We start from the raw sequence: 16,664 nt of genomic DNA on the forward strand, positions 1-16,664 counted from the left end.
TCAGACTGTGATGGTCCTGCCTGTGATGGTCCTTGGGGGACCTCTCGAATCCAGACAGGCAGAATTTGTTTTGCCTCTCCTCACCAAAGAACGCCAGAGGGGTTTTGGAAGTCGTTTTGAAAAGAGATTTCCATTCCACTTCACTGGGGGGTGGTCTAGTGGGCGGGTGGTCTAGTGGGCGGGTGGTCTAGTGGGCGGGTGGTCTAGTGGGCGGGTGGTCTAGTGGGCGGGTGGTCTAGTGGGAGGGTGGTCTAGTGGGCGGGTGGTCTAGTGGGCGGGTGGTCTAGTGGGCGGGTGGTCTAGTGGGAGGGTGGTCTAGTGGGAGGGTGGTCTAGTGGGCGGGTGGTCTAGTGGGCGGGTGGGCAGGTGGGAGGGTGGGCTAGTGGGCGGGTGGTCTAGTGGGCGGGTGGTCTAGTGGGCGGGTGGTCTAGTGGGCGGGTGGTGTAGTGGGCGGGTGGTCTAGTGGGTGGGTGGTCTAGTGGGCGGGTGGTCTAGTGGGCGGGTGGTCTAGTAGGCGGGTGGGCAGGTGGGAGGGTGGTCTAGTGGGCGGGTGGGCAGGTGGGCGGGTGTGTCTAGTGGGCGGGTGTGTCTAGTGGGCGGGTGGGCAGGTGGGAGGGTGGTCTAGTGGGCGGGTGGTCTAGTGGGCGGGTGGGCAGGTGGGAGGGTGGGCTAGTAGGCGGGTGGGCAGGTGGGAGGGTGGTCTAGTGGGAGGGTGTGTCTAACACCTCAACTGCACTCATGTGAATTGTGAACTCAAACCATGTGAACTCAATGATCCAGTGTAGATCCAGTGTAGATCCAGTGTAGATCCAGTGTAGATCCAGTGTTGATCCAGTGTTCTGTATTCCCACTCCAGGTTACACTGGCTTGATCTAATAATAGCATTCACTTGATAAAATGGTTAATAGCTTGTGATGTAAGATCAAAAACATTGTCTGACACGTGGAAAAATGGGAATTCGTTCCCAAGACTCCTCAGACATTAGCAATGTGTTTTTTTGCATACTTCTGTCATTTTTACATTGGGTTTGTGCATGTACATGGTTTTTATTTTTTATTTTAAAAGGCATTGACAACTCCGTTTGACCATGCTTTTTTATCAGGGGATAACATTTACTTTGTGGCCAACCATCCACTTTGGTTAGTGGATGAAAACATACCAGCCACCAGAGGTTTTTTAGCAGCCAAAATGTTTTCCAAAAACATTCAGGGCAAAAATCTCAGAAAGGTCTGCCAGAGCCCAGGTTGACACGTGACTGATTACTCGTGTTAACCTTCTAGGTGTCACGCTAAATCAGGAAATAATAAAAATGTATCTCAATAATATGAAACGTATCATTGATACGAAACGGTTTATGTTACCATGTTGACAGTGGTCAGAGAATGTGGAGTTTCTTTCTCTACGTGCTCTTTTTACTTTTACGTTAGGTGCATGTCAGACACGAAGTGGAGTGAAGCTGCGCTATTTTTCCTCTTACAATTAAAAGCGCAGCGACAGCGAAGCCAAAACTGTAGACCTGTGCTCACTGTTCTGCTCAACAGGTGGATCTAAATAACCTCTGAAACCTTGTTAAGGAGGCCGGTCTCTTCTGTCCAGTATTGCATGAGAGACTCCAGCAGATGGGGAGGGAGATGAAAGGATATCTGCCAAAATGGTCTTGTGTATCATCCTAGATTTAGCCGGATCATTTTTTTGCAATAATAAAATGTGTTTCTGTCTGCTCATTGGCTACCCGTCAAAGTGGCTGGTAACACTGACAGATTTAACCACCAGTAGCAAAATCTACGTTTATTTTATTCCCTCTTTATTTCTTACTCAGTATCTGAATGCGTATATAAAAAAAATAATCTTTACAGCTTCATGGGTTAGTCACCCAGGTTTAGAGGATGTAAACATATGCAATCAGTAGACCTTTCATTTGTATTTAATTAAAAAAAATCAAACATTTTGTAATACTTTACATAAGCCACTGACAAAAAATTGAATAAAATATTTTTTTGTGCCAGACTGATACAAAATGTTTATATTATTGGTTACTACATGATTCCATATGATATATTTCATAGTTTTGATATCTCCACAATAGTAAAAATAAAGAAATACCAATTAGTTGATGTGTCCAAAGTTTCGACTGGTACTGTATATTCATATACTATATGTACAGACGTGTGTATAGATACTGTGTGTATAGATTCATTGACCATTTCAGGAAATTGTAAAAACAGTTCAGCTTTATTTTGCTCAGTTTTATCCACCCAAAAGCTTTGTGATTTCTGAGGATATTAAATGGGTCATTGGAAACAATGTCTTATTGTGCCGTCTGAATGGACAATAGGATTCATTTCCTGAGCAAATCAAAACAAAGAATTGTGAAATCAACATAAACACACTAAGCCGCATTTCCTCTTTCTTTTCATTATTATTTCTTGCTGTGCAGGGAGAAACTGTTTATTACTTAGTCTATCAAACCAGATGCTATTCGTTTATTGAATACATCCTTAGAAGGACAATACGGGACCGGTCCGTCCATTTTTAGATCATTGATTATTTAGGCCCTGTACATTGATTCTGAAACGGTACAATTTACATTTAATTGCTTATTCATCTTCACCCTGTTGCCTGGTACCTGAATCTGAATGGTGGGCGTAGCAATGAGGCGGGTTAACAAGGCTACCAAATAAAGGTCTCGCCTTGAAAACATTGAACCCTGTTTATTGGGTTCTCCGAACCCATTCTCGGTCTTCCATAGCATGGTTCCCATAAGGCCATGTAATTAAATTGGCTGGCCAAGAGGTGCGATCGATGATTACTCGTTTGAGCCACTCCTCCCCACGTATCCTCTTCACGAGTAGCTGAGCTGAAGAGGGTAGTCAACACCAATCATTGCTGCACCGGTACTGACACGAGACCACACGGTGGTCTGCCTCTGCTGTGCTCTGTCAAGCGCCGTTTTGATGCTCAGTGATCCGTAAACAAGGCACTGCACAGTGTCTCATCCATCCTCCATCCACTTCACGCCCATCCTTTGTAAACCCTGCGTTGGTGGGCTACTGGTTTTTCCCCTCATCGTCGAAGATCTCGTCACTGTACGAGGACGGGTGAAAGCATCACGTCAGTGCCGTTATGCACACTCAAAACAGTCAACCTGATAGTCTTTTCACTAGACCAACTAGGACCCCGACCTTGCCTCTTCCTGTACGGAGTTTGGACCCTTGTTGAGATGCCTGCATGACATTTTTACGCCCCATCTGAAACGTTCCACACACCTCGGCCTTAAGCTTTGAGTGCTGTGGTACCCCACTGGTGCCTCTGATCCATTTTAGGCCCGCTAGGAATCTCTTGTAGGTAATATAGGTCAAGCTGACTTTAACAGCGAGTTTCAAGTAAAAGTTGTATTCTGGTGCCGTGGCCTTATTCAAGACATCTTATGCATTGTCATTCACAACAACAACCTGGGATGAACCTGTCTTTCTCAGGGACAGAACTAGTGATTCATCACCTTGCTGTCTCTGGGATTTAAGCAACTTTTTGGTTACTGGTCAAAAGCTGTAACTGCTAAGCTACTTGCTCCCTTGAGTATATAAACATTCAATACCAAGTGTCATGGACTAATTGGTTCTGTAAATTATTATTACAAATCATTATTAAACATATTAAGCATTATTAAACATTTGTAGTATTTATATCAGGGAAAATAAATGTAAAAAACTTGGAAGGGAGATTGATAACAATCTGTTTTATCTGACAGGGTGAAAGCAAATATGAATTGGAGTTGCTGCCTCACCTCAACCAAGCAGATGTCGTGGACACGGTGGAAGCACAGCAGGAAAAACCCGCCAAAGGAAAGAAACGCAGGGTTGGCAAAACCAGAACAGCAAGTCTGAGTGACAAACCGAAGACTTCTTGCCATTCCTCTGCTTACATCGACCGTGTTGAATTTCACGAGGACGTGCAGAGGGAGAGCGTCTCGCAAAAAGACACAACCCTGGCTTCCCCATGGACCCTGATGAATAATATTGTTCCTTCAGAATGTCACACGGTGGTGACTTGTGATCTCCGAGAGAACCAGCGCCCCGAGGGGCTCTGGCCTCTTCTGTCCTCCGGCGAAAAGCCAATCGTGGACATGGACTTGGACATGCCACCCCACGATGAGAGTGGCAGGTCAGAGGTACAGTCCCCCACAGAGGAGGAGCAGTGTCCAGTCAGCAAACCAGCACGCTGCAGAGATGCCGCAGAACAGACCCACCTTAACCCGTTGAGCTCAACTGCTGAACTTGGCCCCGGGTCAGAGGAAGACTCCGAACTGGAGTCTTTGTTTTATTTGCCTAAGTGGGACGCTGCTGCCCGAACGTTGCAGCCCTTGAGACGGAGTGCCGAGGGCATAAGGGCCATTCTCGCCAACGTGACAGAGCTTTTGTCCAGGTCTCCACCGTCGTTGCACTTCGACCTGGACCGTTCTGTGTACGACTTTGGGCCTGGGGCCGCCACCTCGACAACCATAAAAGAACGTTCGCTCACACTTTCCCCCGGATCACCGCGGGAACCACTGGAAAAACCTTTGGACGAGCCCCAGACATTCAAGGTGAATTTCTCCCTGGAAGTAGAAGAAGATTCAGCAGACCCCTCCTCTCAAACTGCCAATGTTGATTTGAAGCTTGTGTTTCCAGATGGTAGAACCCACCCTGTACCTCAGGAACCTACACCTAGACAGTGTTCTCCCGTGTCACTCTTAGCTCTGCAAGCCCCGGCAGATTGCAGCGCCGGTAGTGGTGGCGCTGTTCGAAGCCCTAGTTGGGATGAGGTTTTTGAGGACGATGTAAGTGATGGCGATAAAATGAGGGCTGATGATGATGTGGATAATGCGGATGACTTTGAGTGGCCATGTCCAGCTGCACACCCCCAGGCTAGCCTGGATGAGAGCTTGGACCTGTTTGAAGATGATGAGGCCTTCCTCCAGGTGACCATCCCGGATGGCCGTACACCGGAGAACATCGGGATCCGATCACCTAGTCCCAGAAAAACAACTGGGTCAAATGAAAGTGTTACGGAAACAAACATGTTGGATCCAAACCATCTTTCCCCGGTAGTGCAGCGGGAGTCTTCTCCAGAGTTGAAGGAGAGCTTTGACTGCTCTCAGGATTTCTTCTCGATCAACTTTGACCTGGGCTGGGAGGAGGATGAGGAGGCTGGCCCCGCGGCTGGCCCCGGCGGACCTTCACCACCGTCATCCAAAAAACAGGAAACACCTCATTCCTCCCAAGCGACGGCTTTCAACGACATTAGCTCGTCCACGCCCTCCTTTAGTTTCCGGAAGATCGTGTCCACGCCGGCCGGTCCGAGAGTTAGGAGGGCGGACACTTCGGCTCTGACTTCACCGCTGACCTCCAAGAACGGAGCTCTGTTCTCACCGATACCGACATCAGGACTTAGGCGTACTCTCTTGCCCGGACCTCCTGCCACCTCATCCCCTTTCTCTGCTGTCTTGAAGGGGAAACGCCAGGAGGCCTTACAGGAGGCCCAGACGCCCAGGGATGAGTTCAGGGACCCAGGTAACGATTTAGGGTCACTGTATTTATCACCCACATTGGAGCTGTGTTATAAAGGTCACTTCACTCATGCTATCATGACCACTGTGCATCCCTTAGCATCCTGTTCACTAACATCTGAAAGCGGTTTTGAAACGTTAAAACTATAATATGGTCTACAGTGTCCCTTCAGTGTCCCTTCAGAGGCTGCCCTATTGAAATTAACCTGAAAAACTGAATTTGCTTAGCGAATTTCACTTTGTGTTTTTACCTGTGTATGGTTAGGCTTTTCTCACATGAATGTGAATTAGCCTTTATTATACCCCCACCAGGCTTATGCACCAGTGACACTGAGGAGGAGGTTGTCAACCGTCAACAGAGTCATCCTACGTCCAAAGCCAAGCCCTCGTCTCCAGAGGTGAGTCCCGTTGGCCTTTTCCATTCACAGCTGTGTGTCAAGAAGGTTCTAATACTGTACAACAAAACACGGTCCAAAGCAGGTGTTGCCCACAGTTTCCTGTGCGTGTCTCTGATTGTGGTCAGCTAATGGTGTGCTTTTTTATTTTACAGTGTGTGCGAAGTTGTTTCTGAACCGACCAAGTCCTTCCTCTTACCTCTGTAGTTGCTTTGGATGTAATTCATTAAGGCCCAAATTAAAAAGAGCTCAGTATCATTTCTATGACACTCACTGGAAGTAAAACATCACCTCTATATACTGTTGACATAACCTCTCTATATACTGTTGACATCGCCTCTCTATATACTGTTGACATAACCTCTCTATATACTGTTGACATCGCCTCTCTATATACTGTTGACATAACCTCTCTATATACTGTTGACATCACCTCTCTATATACTGTTGACATAACCTCTCTATATACTGTTGACATAACCTCTCTATATACTGTTGACATAACCTCTCTATATACTGTTGACATAACCTCTCTATATACTGTTGACATAACCTCTCTATATACTGTTGACATAACCTCTCTATATACTGTTGACATCACCTCTCTATATACTGTTGACATCACCTCTCTATATACTGTTGACATCACCTCTCTATATACTGTTGACATCACCTCTCTATGTACTGTTGACATCACCTCTCTATGTACTGTTGACATCACCTCTCTATATACTGTTGACATCACCTCTCTATATACTGTTGACATCACCTCTCTATGTACTGTTGACATCACCTCTCTATATACTGTTGACATCACATCTCTATATACTGTTGACCTTGTTGTCTCCCAGCCGACTGTTGTCGGCATGGCAACAGGCTCGCCAACTGCTCATGGAAGGTCTTTTCTGCTGTCATTTCCCCTTCAGACTGGCCTCTTTTAGGACAGCATCTGTTTTCTATGAGACTGCTCAGATGTGGAGACTGCTCTCCACACGGTTGCATAGTGGGGTTGTGGGGTTATTGTAGATGGCCTCGGAAACTGTGTGCTAAGTGGTCCAGAAAGGTCCTGTGACTATGTTATGTCGAGTGGAAATCGTACAAACACAGTGGTGTTTAAAAGAAAAAGATTGTTTGTTTGAGAGATCCTTCCTTGTGGCAACCAAGTTATATAAAACTGACTGACGATTCTGTTGATGTTGTGTTTTTTATATTTGCTCTTCCCAGTCAGTCTTCCTTAGTGATGGAGATTCTCCTGTACAAGTTACCAGGAAGCCCAAGCTTGCAGTGGCACTCATTGTAAGATAATTTACTATTACAGCTGTCACTGTAGCGTCACATTACTATAATCACTATCACTGTAGCATCACAACACTATAACCACTATCATTGTAGCATCACATTACTATAATCACTATCACTGTAGCATCACAACACTATAAACACTATCATTGTAGCATCACATTACTATAATCACTATCACTGTAGCATCACAACACTATAAACACTATCATTGTAGCATCACATTACTATAATCACTATCACTGTAGCATCACAACACTATAAACACTATCATTGTAGCATCACATTACTATAATCACTATCACTGTAGCATCACAACACTATAAACACTATCATTGTAGCATCACATTACTATAATCACTATCACTGTAGCATCACAACACTATAAACACTATCACTGTAGCATCAAATTACTATAATCACTATCACTGTAGCATCACATTACTATAACCACTAAAACCTTTTTTAATATGTTTATTCTAAGCTGACCGTGTCTTCCAAAATCTGTTTCAGTCTGATGAGAGTGAGGGGGAGGCAATGTCCGACAATGACTTTCAGAATTCCTCCGTTCACCGGCCCAGAAGGGCCCGACCTGTGGCTGCGACCCCTCCGCCCTCCAGGAAGAGAGCTCGGGTCAGTCCGGGGTGAAATCCACCTCACACGACAATTGGTGGCCAACGGGGTCATGACAAGTGTCTAGTGTTGCGGCACGTTAACGGTTTCTCCTTTGGTGAACAGCTGAAGTGCGGTGTGCTACGGTGCCCCTTTGCTCCGAACGTTCCCAACGGAAAAAAGACACATTTCCACCAGTCTTCTACATTGGAAAGTGAGGTTATAATGTATGTAAAATGTTCCCAAATGTCCTTCCCAGCATGCCTTGCGGCGCCACAATAGTGGAGCCCGTCACTTTCTTGACGAGGAGGCAGAGCTGTCTGACGAGGAGGGGGAGGCTTCGTCTGATGAAGAAGATGGCGAAGAGCAGAACCGCTCCTTGGAGGGCTTTGTTGTGAACAACACACTGTGTTCTCAGGGACTTAACGGTAAGAGGGACAGTATTTATAATAAATACATAGATAAAATACTTAAAATAATCATACTTATTAATAATGATATTATAATTATTGGTTGGGGATGATCCTCATGTCAGGAAATGCATAGAAATTAATATAAGTTGCAATATGTGTAATAACTCATGAGTTCCCAGGGTCCGTCTCATGGACTGAGAGTAAAGGCGAAGGAAGAAGGCTATTTCCAGCCTGAGGGTTAGGTTTGTGGTAAAATGTACACTTAGTTTTAAGTTTAGGCATTAGGGTTTAGACGTTAGGGTTATGTTATGTTTAGGCATTAGGGGTTAGATGTTAGGGTTATGTTATGTTTAGGCATTAGGGGTTAGACGTTAGGGTTATGTTATGTTTAGGCATTAGGGGTTAGGCGTTAGGGTTATGTTATGTTTAGGCATTAGGGGTTAGACGTTAGGGTTATGTTATGTTTAGGCATTAGGGTTTAGACGTTAGGGTTATGTTTAGGCATTAGGGGTTAGGCTTTAGGGTTATGTTATGTTTAGGCATTAGGGGTTAGGCGTTAGGGTTATGTTATGTTTAGGCATTAGGGGTTAGGCTTTAGGGTTATGTTATGTTTAGGCATTAGGGGTTAGGCGTCAGGGTTATGTTATATTTAGGCATTTGGGATATATTAAGTTAAGGCATTAAAGATTAGGTTATATGTTAGGGTAGAATTAGGTTTGGAGAGTATGACACATTTTCTATGGGCAAAGAAATGTAAGAAAAGCAGTTCAAAATTGGGAAGATCTGAGTCTTGTCTAACTTTATAAAAGATTTATAAGAAAACCACTGTGCCTGCAATGCCCATGTGTATAATATTACTGATGGATAGAAGTGAGCAAACACACAGTCATGTCCTTACCATGATATGCTTTTACTTTATTTCAGTTCTACAACAGGGCCAATTTGGGAAAGACTATGAAGCTTGACACTGTCACCCTATCTCACTCCTTCAAAAACAAACTATGCAAGCAGCTATCTGATCAGTATATCAGGGACCCTTTGACCTTTACCCTAATGGGACCATTTGACCTTTACCCTAATCCCAAATGTATTTTACCCGGATGCAGAACATATTTACACGCTTTGCTTTGATGTCCCCAGTCGTGAGCCAGCGCTCAAGCATTTTGTGAAAGGGGACTTCTGCTGGCCCAAGACACCAATACACATACTGTTTCTTTCATTGTATCTCCCCGTGTGACAGATTCTGAGATGCGGGGGGTATACCTGAAGTCTGTAAGAAGCCCAGCTGTGACCCGCAATTTCAAAATGGTCTACAAACAAAACCATAACATGGACATCTTCTCCCAGGTAAAGCTGTTTATCAGGATTTATTTGGCAACCGTTCAGTCCCAACGTAAATAACACCAAGTCCTTGACTTGGATATGCTTGGTTTGTTTTATGTATAGACTGTGCCATTTTCACCTGCTCAGATGTGGCATGAAAGCCCATTCAACGGCTTCATTATAGTGTTGTTGAAGCTGGTCCGCCAACTCTTCCCCAGGTACCTGAGCAGGATGAGACATACGGAGAGGACAGCTTTGTGGTGTATGGCAGTGAGGAAGAGCTCAGCGCGGAGGAGGAGGAGGAGGTCACTATGGAGCCTCTCCGTGAGGACTCCTTTGTGGATGGGAGGAGGCAGTACCAGACCCGACGCAGAGCCCTGCTCCGTGACATCAGGGCACAGACGGGAACACGGACCGGAAGAAACGCTGTGGACAAGAGGCACGCAGCTGACTCGAACCCAAAGCCTGTTGGGAAAACAAAACGCTTGCGCATAGTGCGCTTGGCGGGCTCCAGCTCGGAAGAGGAAGGTGCAGAGGAAAGCGGAGAGCGTCCTAAAACAGAGGTTGTTGCTGCCCTCTGCAGACCGGCTGAGGTACAGCAACAGAACGACCGGGTGTTCAGAGCTCCACAGCAGCAGGCACACCAGAATGTCCTCCGTAATGGGGCCCCCAGAATGTCCTCCGTAATGGGGCCTGGAGCGCCCAGTGGAGCCTGCAGGGCCTCCTCGGCGAGCTCCGTAATGGGGCCTGGAGCACCCAGTGGAGCCTGCAGGGCCTCCTCGGCGAGCTCCGTAATGGGGCCTGGAGCGCCCAGTGGAGCCTGCAGAGCCTCCTCGGCGAGCTGTGTTAAAGGGTCTAGAGAGGAGCAGCGTGAAGAACGGTGCCGCCAAAGGCTACATCAGCAGGCCCTCCTGTCTGAGGAGCTGGACTTTGAACCGTCAGAGTCTCTCTTGTCTCCACGTGAGCATCCTCAGGTAAAGTACCGACCAGATACCCAGGCAGCTTAACAGGAGTCTTAGGAATACAGGTCTGGTGCTAAACCAGTTAGTAAACAATGATAGATTGACAGGGATTCATTGAGGGATATTCAGTTACAGTAAACAGCAATGTTTCAGTCAGAACGAGAAACAAACGTCAGCTGCTGTTCTTCGTCCCCTCAGGCCGCATTCCCCCCCACCCTCCCCACACTAGAATGGAACAACGGCCCCCCAGGTAGAGCAGTTGTCTGGAGGGGTCTTTCTGAGAACCAAGCTGGCCGTCGCTGCTTAGGTACAAGTGTGGCAAATTGGCCGGCAGAGACCGAAATAGTGTGAAATCCCCATCAAATCTTTCGTCAAAACTCAAAAAGCGTCTCTGCGTTCTTACACCATTTTTTCTAATGGGGATTTTTAGATCCACTTGAAATAAGGTCTGTGTTTTGTGTGGGCTTACGTTTTGATGAACATCTACCAGACTAGATGACTTGACAAGGTGACAACATATAAGCAAATATATTTTTTGGTGGAGTTAACTGAAGATTATATGTTGACCAACGTCACCTTGTCTTGACGAGATTTATGACTTATGCAAATGGGGAGCCATGGTAAGCCTAAATTAAACACCTTATTTGAAGTGATACTAAAATTCCTTGCAAATTGGAGGTGAGCGAGTGTGCCTTCACACATGTTGACCCTCATCCCTTCCTGGTTAGACCCTCATCCCTTCCTGGTTAGACCCTCATCACTTCCTGGTTGGACAAGCAGTGTGGAAAAAGCTGAATGACTTGTGGATACGGAGTTCTCCAAGTGGTCCAAAGAAAAGGCCAGAGACACAATTTGTTTTGAGAGAAAACGTGGGGTAAAAATGATTAAGTATTGTGGCCTATGATGTTCAAGCTGTCCCCCAGTGCACATCCTGCTGCAGCATAGGTTCGAATCCTGCCCACTGGGCTTTCAGCAACAGAACAAAAAGGATTTCCTGTCAAACTAAGCATAAAAATGCCAGAAACAAAATCTTAAAAAGTTCATTATAATACTAAAAAGGTATTATATTTCAGAAAGTAGTAACAGTATGGAATTAATTAGATCTATCCCCGCATGTTGTCTTTCCCCAGGCCACCTCCTCCTCCTTGGTACCCCAGGCCCAGAGCTCCGTTGTTCAGGTCGCTGCTGCATGCAAGCCCCCCGCCTCATCCCCGGGCCTTGTCTCTGTCCTGGTGGACAGCCGCTGCATCACGGCCTGCGTGGATGTGGTGTCCAGCCTCCGTCAGCGTCACGCCGTCACAGCCCATGTCTGCTCCCTGGACGGCTGCGACTTCGTGGTGAGCAACCGTATGGCGGTGGAGCGGCAGAACCAGTCGGAGCTGGCAGGGTCGCAGAACCGCAAGCGGCTGGTGGAGCGGGTGACAAATCTGCAGGGCCTCTTTGAGCGCATCTGTCTCATCATAGAGAAGGACCGCACCAAACCAGGTGAGGGAATGAACTGACCGCTACGCTAATGAACTGACCGCTACTCTAATGAACTGACCACTACACTAATTAACTGACCGCTACTCTAATGAACTGACCGCTACACTTATTCGTGTGGGGTCACTTCTTGATTCTCAAGAAGACTTCTTGATTTTTCATGAAATGCTCCACATCTTGACTTAGCTTGTGAGAATAGGCACTGGACTTGGCTCTTCGAACGGTGCTTCTCACAGGACTCTTAATAGACATTTGCGGAAAAAAACACACATTTTAGTTTTAAAACCCGAAACTAGCCATAACTTACTAACAGTCCTTCTCTGTCACCGGATCAACACTGTGATCTGCTGTTCTTGTCTCGTTCTTGAAAATGTTCCTCCTCCCTCGTCACCCAAGGCGAGGTCTCCCGGCCATCCCAGCGCACCCGCTACTACGACAGCACACTGGCTAGCTTGGTGCGGGCAGGCGTGCGGCTCCTGGTGAGCGGGGGGCCCGAGGAGAGCGCCGCCCTGCTGGCAGAACTGGCCCGCTTGGAGCAGCGGAAGGGCCAGGCCATCAGTGTTCCCCTGGAGGTTAAAGGTCACAGGCAGCAGGCACTGGCGTTTTACCGAACGCTGCCCTGTGTCAGCTATGTGAGTGCCCTCAACATGGCCCAAAGCTTCAGATCAGTGAGCCACCTGGTCAACAGGTAGGGGAAATTAACCACCATGGCTAATGTCTTACTTTGTTAGCATCACCGATAGCTTTATCTCTGAATGCATTATCCCTGTTAGAATCTTTGGTAGCATTAGCTCTATTAGCAATAGCCCTTAGCTGCAGTACCATTCAACACAGCGCCTGTCCTATCTGCAGCTCCGTCGAGGCTCTTCAGAAGGGGGCGTGTGTGAGCCACCCCAGAGCCGAGGAGATCTACCGCAGCCTACGTTACTCCTGTGACACCACCCTGATGAACACCAGCACAGCAAGGAAAAACGACATTTAACCATCCATCTCTTCCCCGGTTCCCCATTCAGCCTGATCTTCGGTCGGTTGTTAATCTTTTCCCCTCAAATAATGTTTTCAAGCTAATCCCAGATCTGTGCCTCAAGGACACGTCTCACTCTTGCACTCAAACAGGACCTCTAATGGGATCATAGACTTACAGTGTTCATTAGGCACCGCTTGTAACGAAACAGACTGAAATGCGGATGAACTACCTGAGCTTGTCCAATGAGTAACATTCCCATTAAAAAATGTTAGCCCACAGTGTGCCTCACTGAACAAGGCCTAAGCTGCTCCATTAGACTTTGTCTATTGACAGACACTAAAGTAGATGTAGGTTGTGATCAATGCAGTGTGCAGTAGTATTTGCTCACTCGTGTGAAACGTGTGCATTCCTTTGTTGAACAAATTAAATTCTAACGATTTCTGTTAAAATAACGGAGCAATGTTTTTGTGTTCATACTTTGTAAATAGATCAATTATATAGTTTCAATTGCTGGAATAAAAAGGCACTATTTTTCTACAGCTGTGTTGTTTTGTGCAAAAGAAAACCTTCCCAGTGACATTTGTTCATTTAAAGGCATCTGAGCACGATAAGACACACAACACAGACAGATATTTTCTATTTGAGATGAGGTTCATGCACATTGACCCCCTTGGTGTCCATTCAGGGAGTCAGGCTCGGAAGACCAGCCTGAGCAAATCACCAGAGATCAGCCCATATCAGAGAAACGACTGACGTACACACACCACGGGGCTCCACCTGCTATCGGCACTCACAGTGGGGTGTTTGAAAAACGCATTGTCCTCCTGGACTTGTGTGTGTGTGTGGCCTTAGTGACAATAGGGGTACTGTTGCCAGTCGTGCAGATGAAACCTGTTGATGATGCGCGTTACGAGAACGCGCTGAGATCGATGTTGTAGAATATTTCTTGGTGTAAGGAACTGTAGAGGGCAGTCCCAGGCGATGGGTGTATGGGGCAACTACTGTACGCTTCCAGTCTAACAACAATAGATTGGCTAGTTCAACCTGACTAACGACTCACTAATCAGATGTAAGTGTATTTCTCGTTGCCAACCCTGATCTCACGGCACGTTACTGGGTCTTAGGTGCTGTTGCAGGAAGTGAGGAGCAAACGAGCAGTCATATTCAATAGGGTCAGTAGTGGATATAAAATAAAAGATGCATGAAATGCTGTTACTCATCCAGTGAACTCAATGTCCCCATGTTTGCTCAGAATAGGTTCATGCTGGGAAAATGGTTAGAGGCCTCTGCCGAAACCTAAAGCCCCTTCCTTCACCCCTGGTCCTCAGATTATGCTTTTGTTTTCGAGGAGCATCCTGACAACGGTACTTTCAGTTACTTTGTCATGGAGGACTAAAAATGACAAGACTCGTATGAGTGTTTTATTCTGCCGTGTATTTTTTCACATTGATTTGGTTGCAAGGCATTCTCACCAATACATAAACCGTATTCCATACATTCAATTTAGAAATAGCTAGGCAAGCCATTTAAAAAAAAAAAAACTTACAAACTTCTTACCCATTTCCCTTCCTCCCTCATTCAGACGTTTAATATGGCAGCAAGCTTTCATCATAGGAGTCCGTGCCAAGCCACGCTGCTTTTTTCAACCCCTGGTCCACCAACTAGGAAGGCACATGGATCAGCCTCGACTGGAATCAGTCAGCCACTCGAGCCAACTGAGGGCGATCCAAATACCCACACTGACGATGCCTCCCCAGTCCTGAGGATTTCCAGCTTTGCCTCGTACCCGGAGCTAGCCTCAGACTGTGCCGGCCTAGTCTTTTGGGGGGCCCTGAGCAAACTTTGATCTGGGACCCCCTGTCCCCTACTGGTCGAGGGCTCCCTAGCAGTCGGAGGCCCCCTATTGGTCAGGGGCGCTGAGTGACTGCTTATGTCACTAATGACATGAGCCAGCCCTGCTCCTGAAATAGAGACACTGTCCGATGTATTAAATAACAGTAAATCCACAAAAAGGAAGCAGCGTTTCGTTTGTATTCTGCCTTTGACTTAATTTAGTCTAAAAAAGAGCCATGTCGTCCAGCAAACAGAAACCAGTCACAGAACAGGTTCTCTGAAACCACAAAAGGTTTTACTTCAAATTTCACCTGACCAGCTAAAGGGTGCAATAGACTTTACATATCAAATTTAGGAATTTATAAATCACAAGCGTGTGTGTGTACACGTTCTACCATGTTCACCCTAAATGTAACAGTCCAAATAATATTTGCTATTGACTGTGCTGCTTCAAATACAGTACAATTCCGTAAAAAAAAAATGTTTAGTCTCCAATAAAAAAAACAAGAACACTCAGTGCCTTTAACACTGATATCATGTCAGCAAATCTAAGAAAGTATTTCAATGAATTCTGAGTGTTTCCAAAAATTAAGCAATAAGGTGCCGCTCAGAAATATGATTGAGTTGGTCTGAGACAATATCTTACATTTGGTTGTTTTCAAGTTCAGATTATCAAGAAGAAAATGTTTAGTCTGGGACCAGCTGCTGCAGTCTTAAGCCAAACTCTGGAATGTCCTTCAGCATTCCAACAGGGGAGATTAAAAAACTGTGGACCTAAGGTTGAAGCAAAATGGCATCCTGTCTTTTTTTACAAGCAGCGTACAATCATTTGGACATACTGTAATTTGAGCTCCCCAGGACTCCACAGAAACAAAGTCTTTTCATAGGAAAGCTTCATTTATCTACAGTACAGCATTATGTATACACACTTTAAGACATTCATATATTTACTCAGCTGTGCACATATATACGGTATCTCACAAAAGCGAGGACACCCCCTCACAGTTTTGCAAATATTTGATTATATCTTTTCATGTGACAACACTGAAGAAATGACACTTTGCTACAATGTGAAGTAGTGAGTGTACAGCTTGTATAAGTGAAAATTTGCTGTCCCCTCAAAATAACACAACACACAGCCATTAATGTCTAAACCGATGGCAACAAGTGAGTACACCTCTAAGTGAAAATGTCCAAATTGGGCCCAATTAGCCATTTTCCCTCCCCAGTGTCGTGACTCATCAGTGTTACAAGGTCTCAGGTGTGAATGGGGAGCAGGTGTGTTAAATTTGGTGTTATCACTCTCACACTCCCTCCATACTGGTCACTGGAAGTTCAACATAGCACCTCATGGCAAATAACTCTGAGGATCTGAAAAAAATAATTGTTGCTCTACAGAAAGATGGCCTAGGCTATAAGAAGATTGCCAAGACCTGAAACTGAGACCATACAGCGGTTTAACAGGACAGGTTCCATTCAAAACAGGCCCGCTATGGTCGACCAAAGAAAGAGGCTGGGACGCAGGGCAGTATTCCAACATGATAATGACCCCAAACACACCTCCAAGACGACCACTGCCTTGCTGAAGAAGCTGAGGGTAAAGGTGATGGACTGGCCAAGCATGTCTCCAGACCTAAACCCTATTGAACATCTGTGGGGCATCCTCAAACAGAAGGTGGAGGAGCCCAAGGTCTCTAACATCCACCAGCTCCGTGATGTCGTCATGGAGGAGTGGAAGAGGGCTCCAGTGGCAACCTGTGAAGCTCTGGTGAACTCCATGCCCAAGAGGGTTAAGGCAGTGCTGGAAAATAATGGTGGCCACACAAAATATTG

General features: G+C 46.1%; 1 protein-coding gene across 1 annotated transcript in view; it reads left to right on the top strand.

The window, feature by feature from the left end:
* Positions 1 to 13,720, top strand: part of fancm (FA complementation group M) — a 47,260-nt gene extending 33,540 nt beyond the window's left edge. The window contains exons 14-23 of the mRNA XM_029125691.2: positions 3,749 to 5,549; positions 5,858 to 5,943; positions 7,165 to 7,236; positions 7,753 to 7,872; positions 8,111 to 8,279; positions 9,505 to 9,611; positions 9,806 to 10,561; positions 11,680 to 12,034; positions 12,428 to 12,719; positions 12,884 to 13,720. Coding sequence (XP_028981524.2) covers positions 3,749 to 5,549; positions 5,858 to 5,943; positions 7,165 to 7,236; positions 7,753 to 7,872; positions 8,111 to 8,279; positions 9,505 to 9,611; positions 9,806 to 10,561; positions 11,680 to 12,034; positions 12,428 to 12,719; positions 12,884 to 13,013 — 3,888 coding nt within the window. The 3' untranslated portion in view covers positions 13,014 to 13,720. The remainder of the gene's footprint in view (positions 1 to 3,748; positions 5,550 to 5,857; positions 5,944 to 7,164; positions 7,237 to 7,752; positions 7,873 to 8,110; positions 8,280 to 9,504; positions 9,612 to 9,805; positions 10,562 to 11,679; positions 12,035 to 12,427; positions 12,720 to 12,883) is intronic.
* The last annotated feature ends 2,944 nt before the right edge of the window (positions 13,721 to 16,664 follow it).

The sequence above is a fragment of the Esox lucius genome, chromosome 15 (genome assembly GCF_011004845.1).
Source record: "Esox lucius isolate fEsoLuc1 chromosome 15, fEsoLuc1.pri, whole genome shotgun sequence".
Classification (NCBI taxonomy): Eukaryota; Metazoa; Chordata; class Actinopteri; order Esociformes; family Esocidae; genus Esox; species Esox lucius.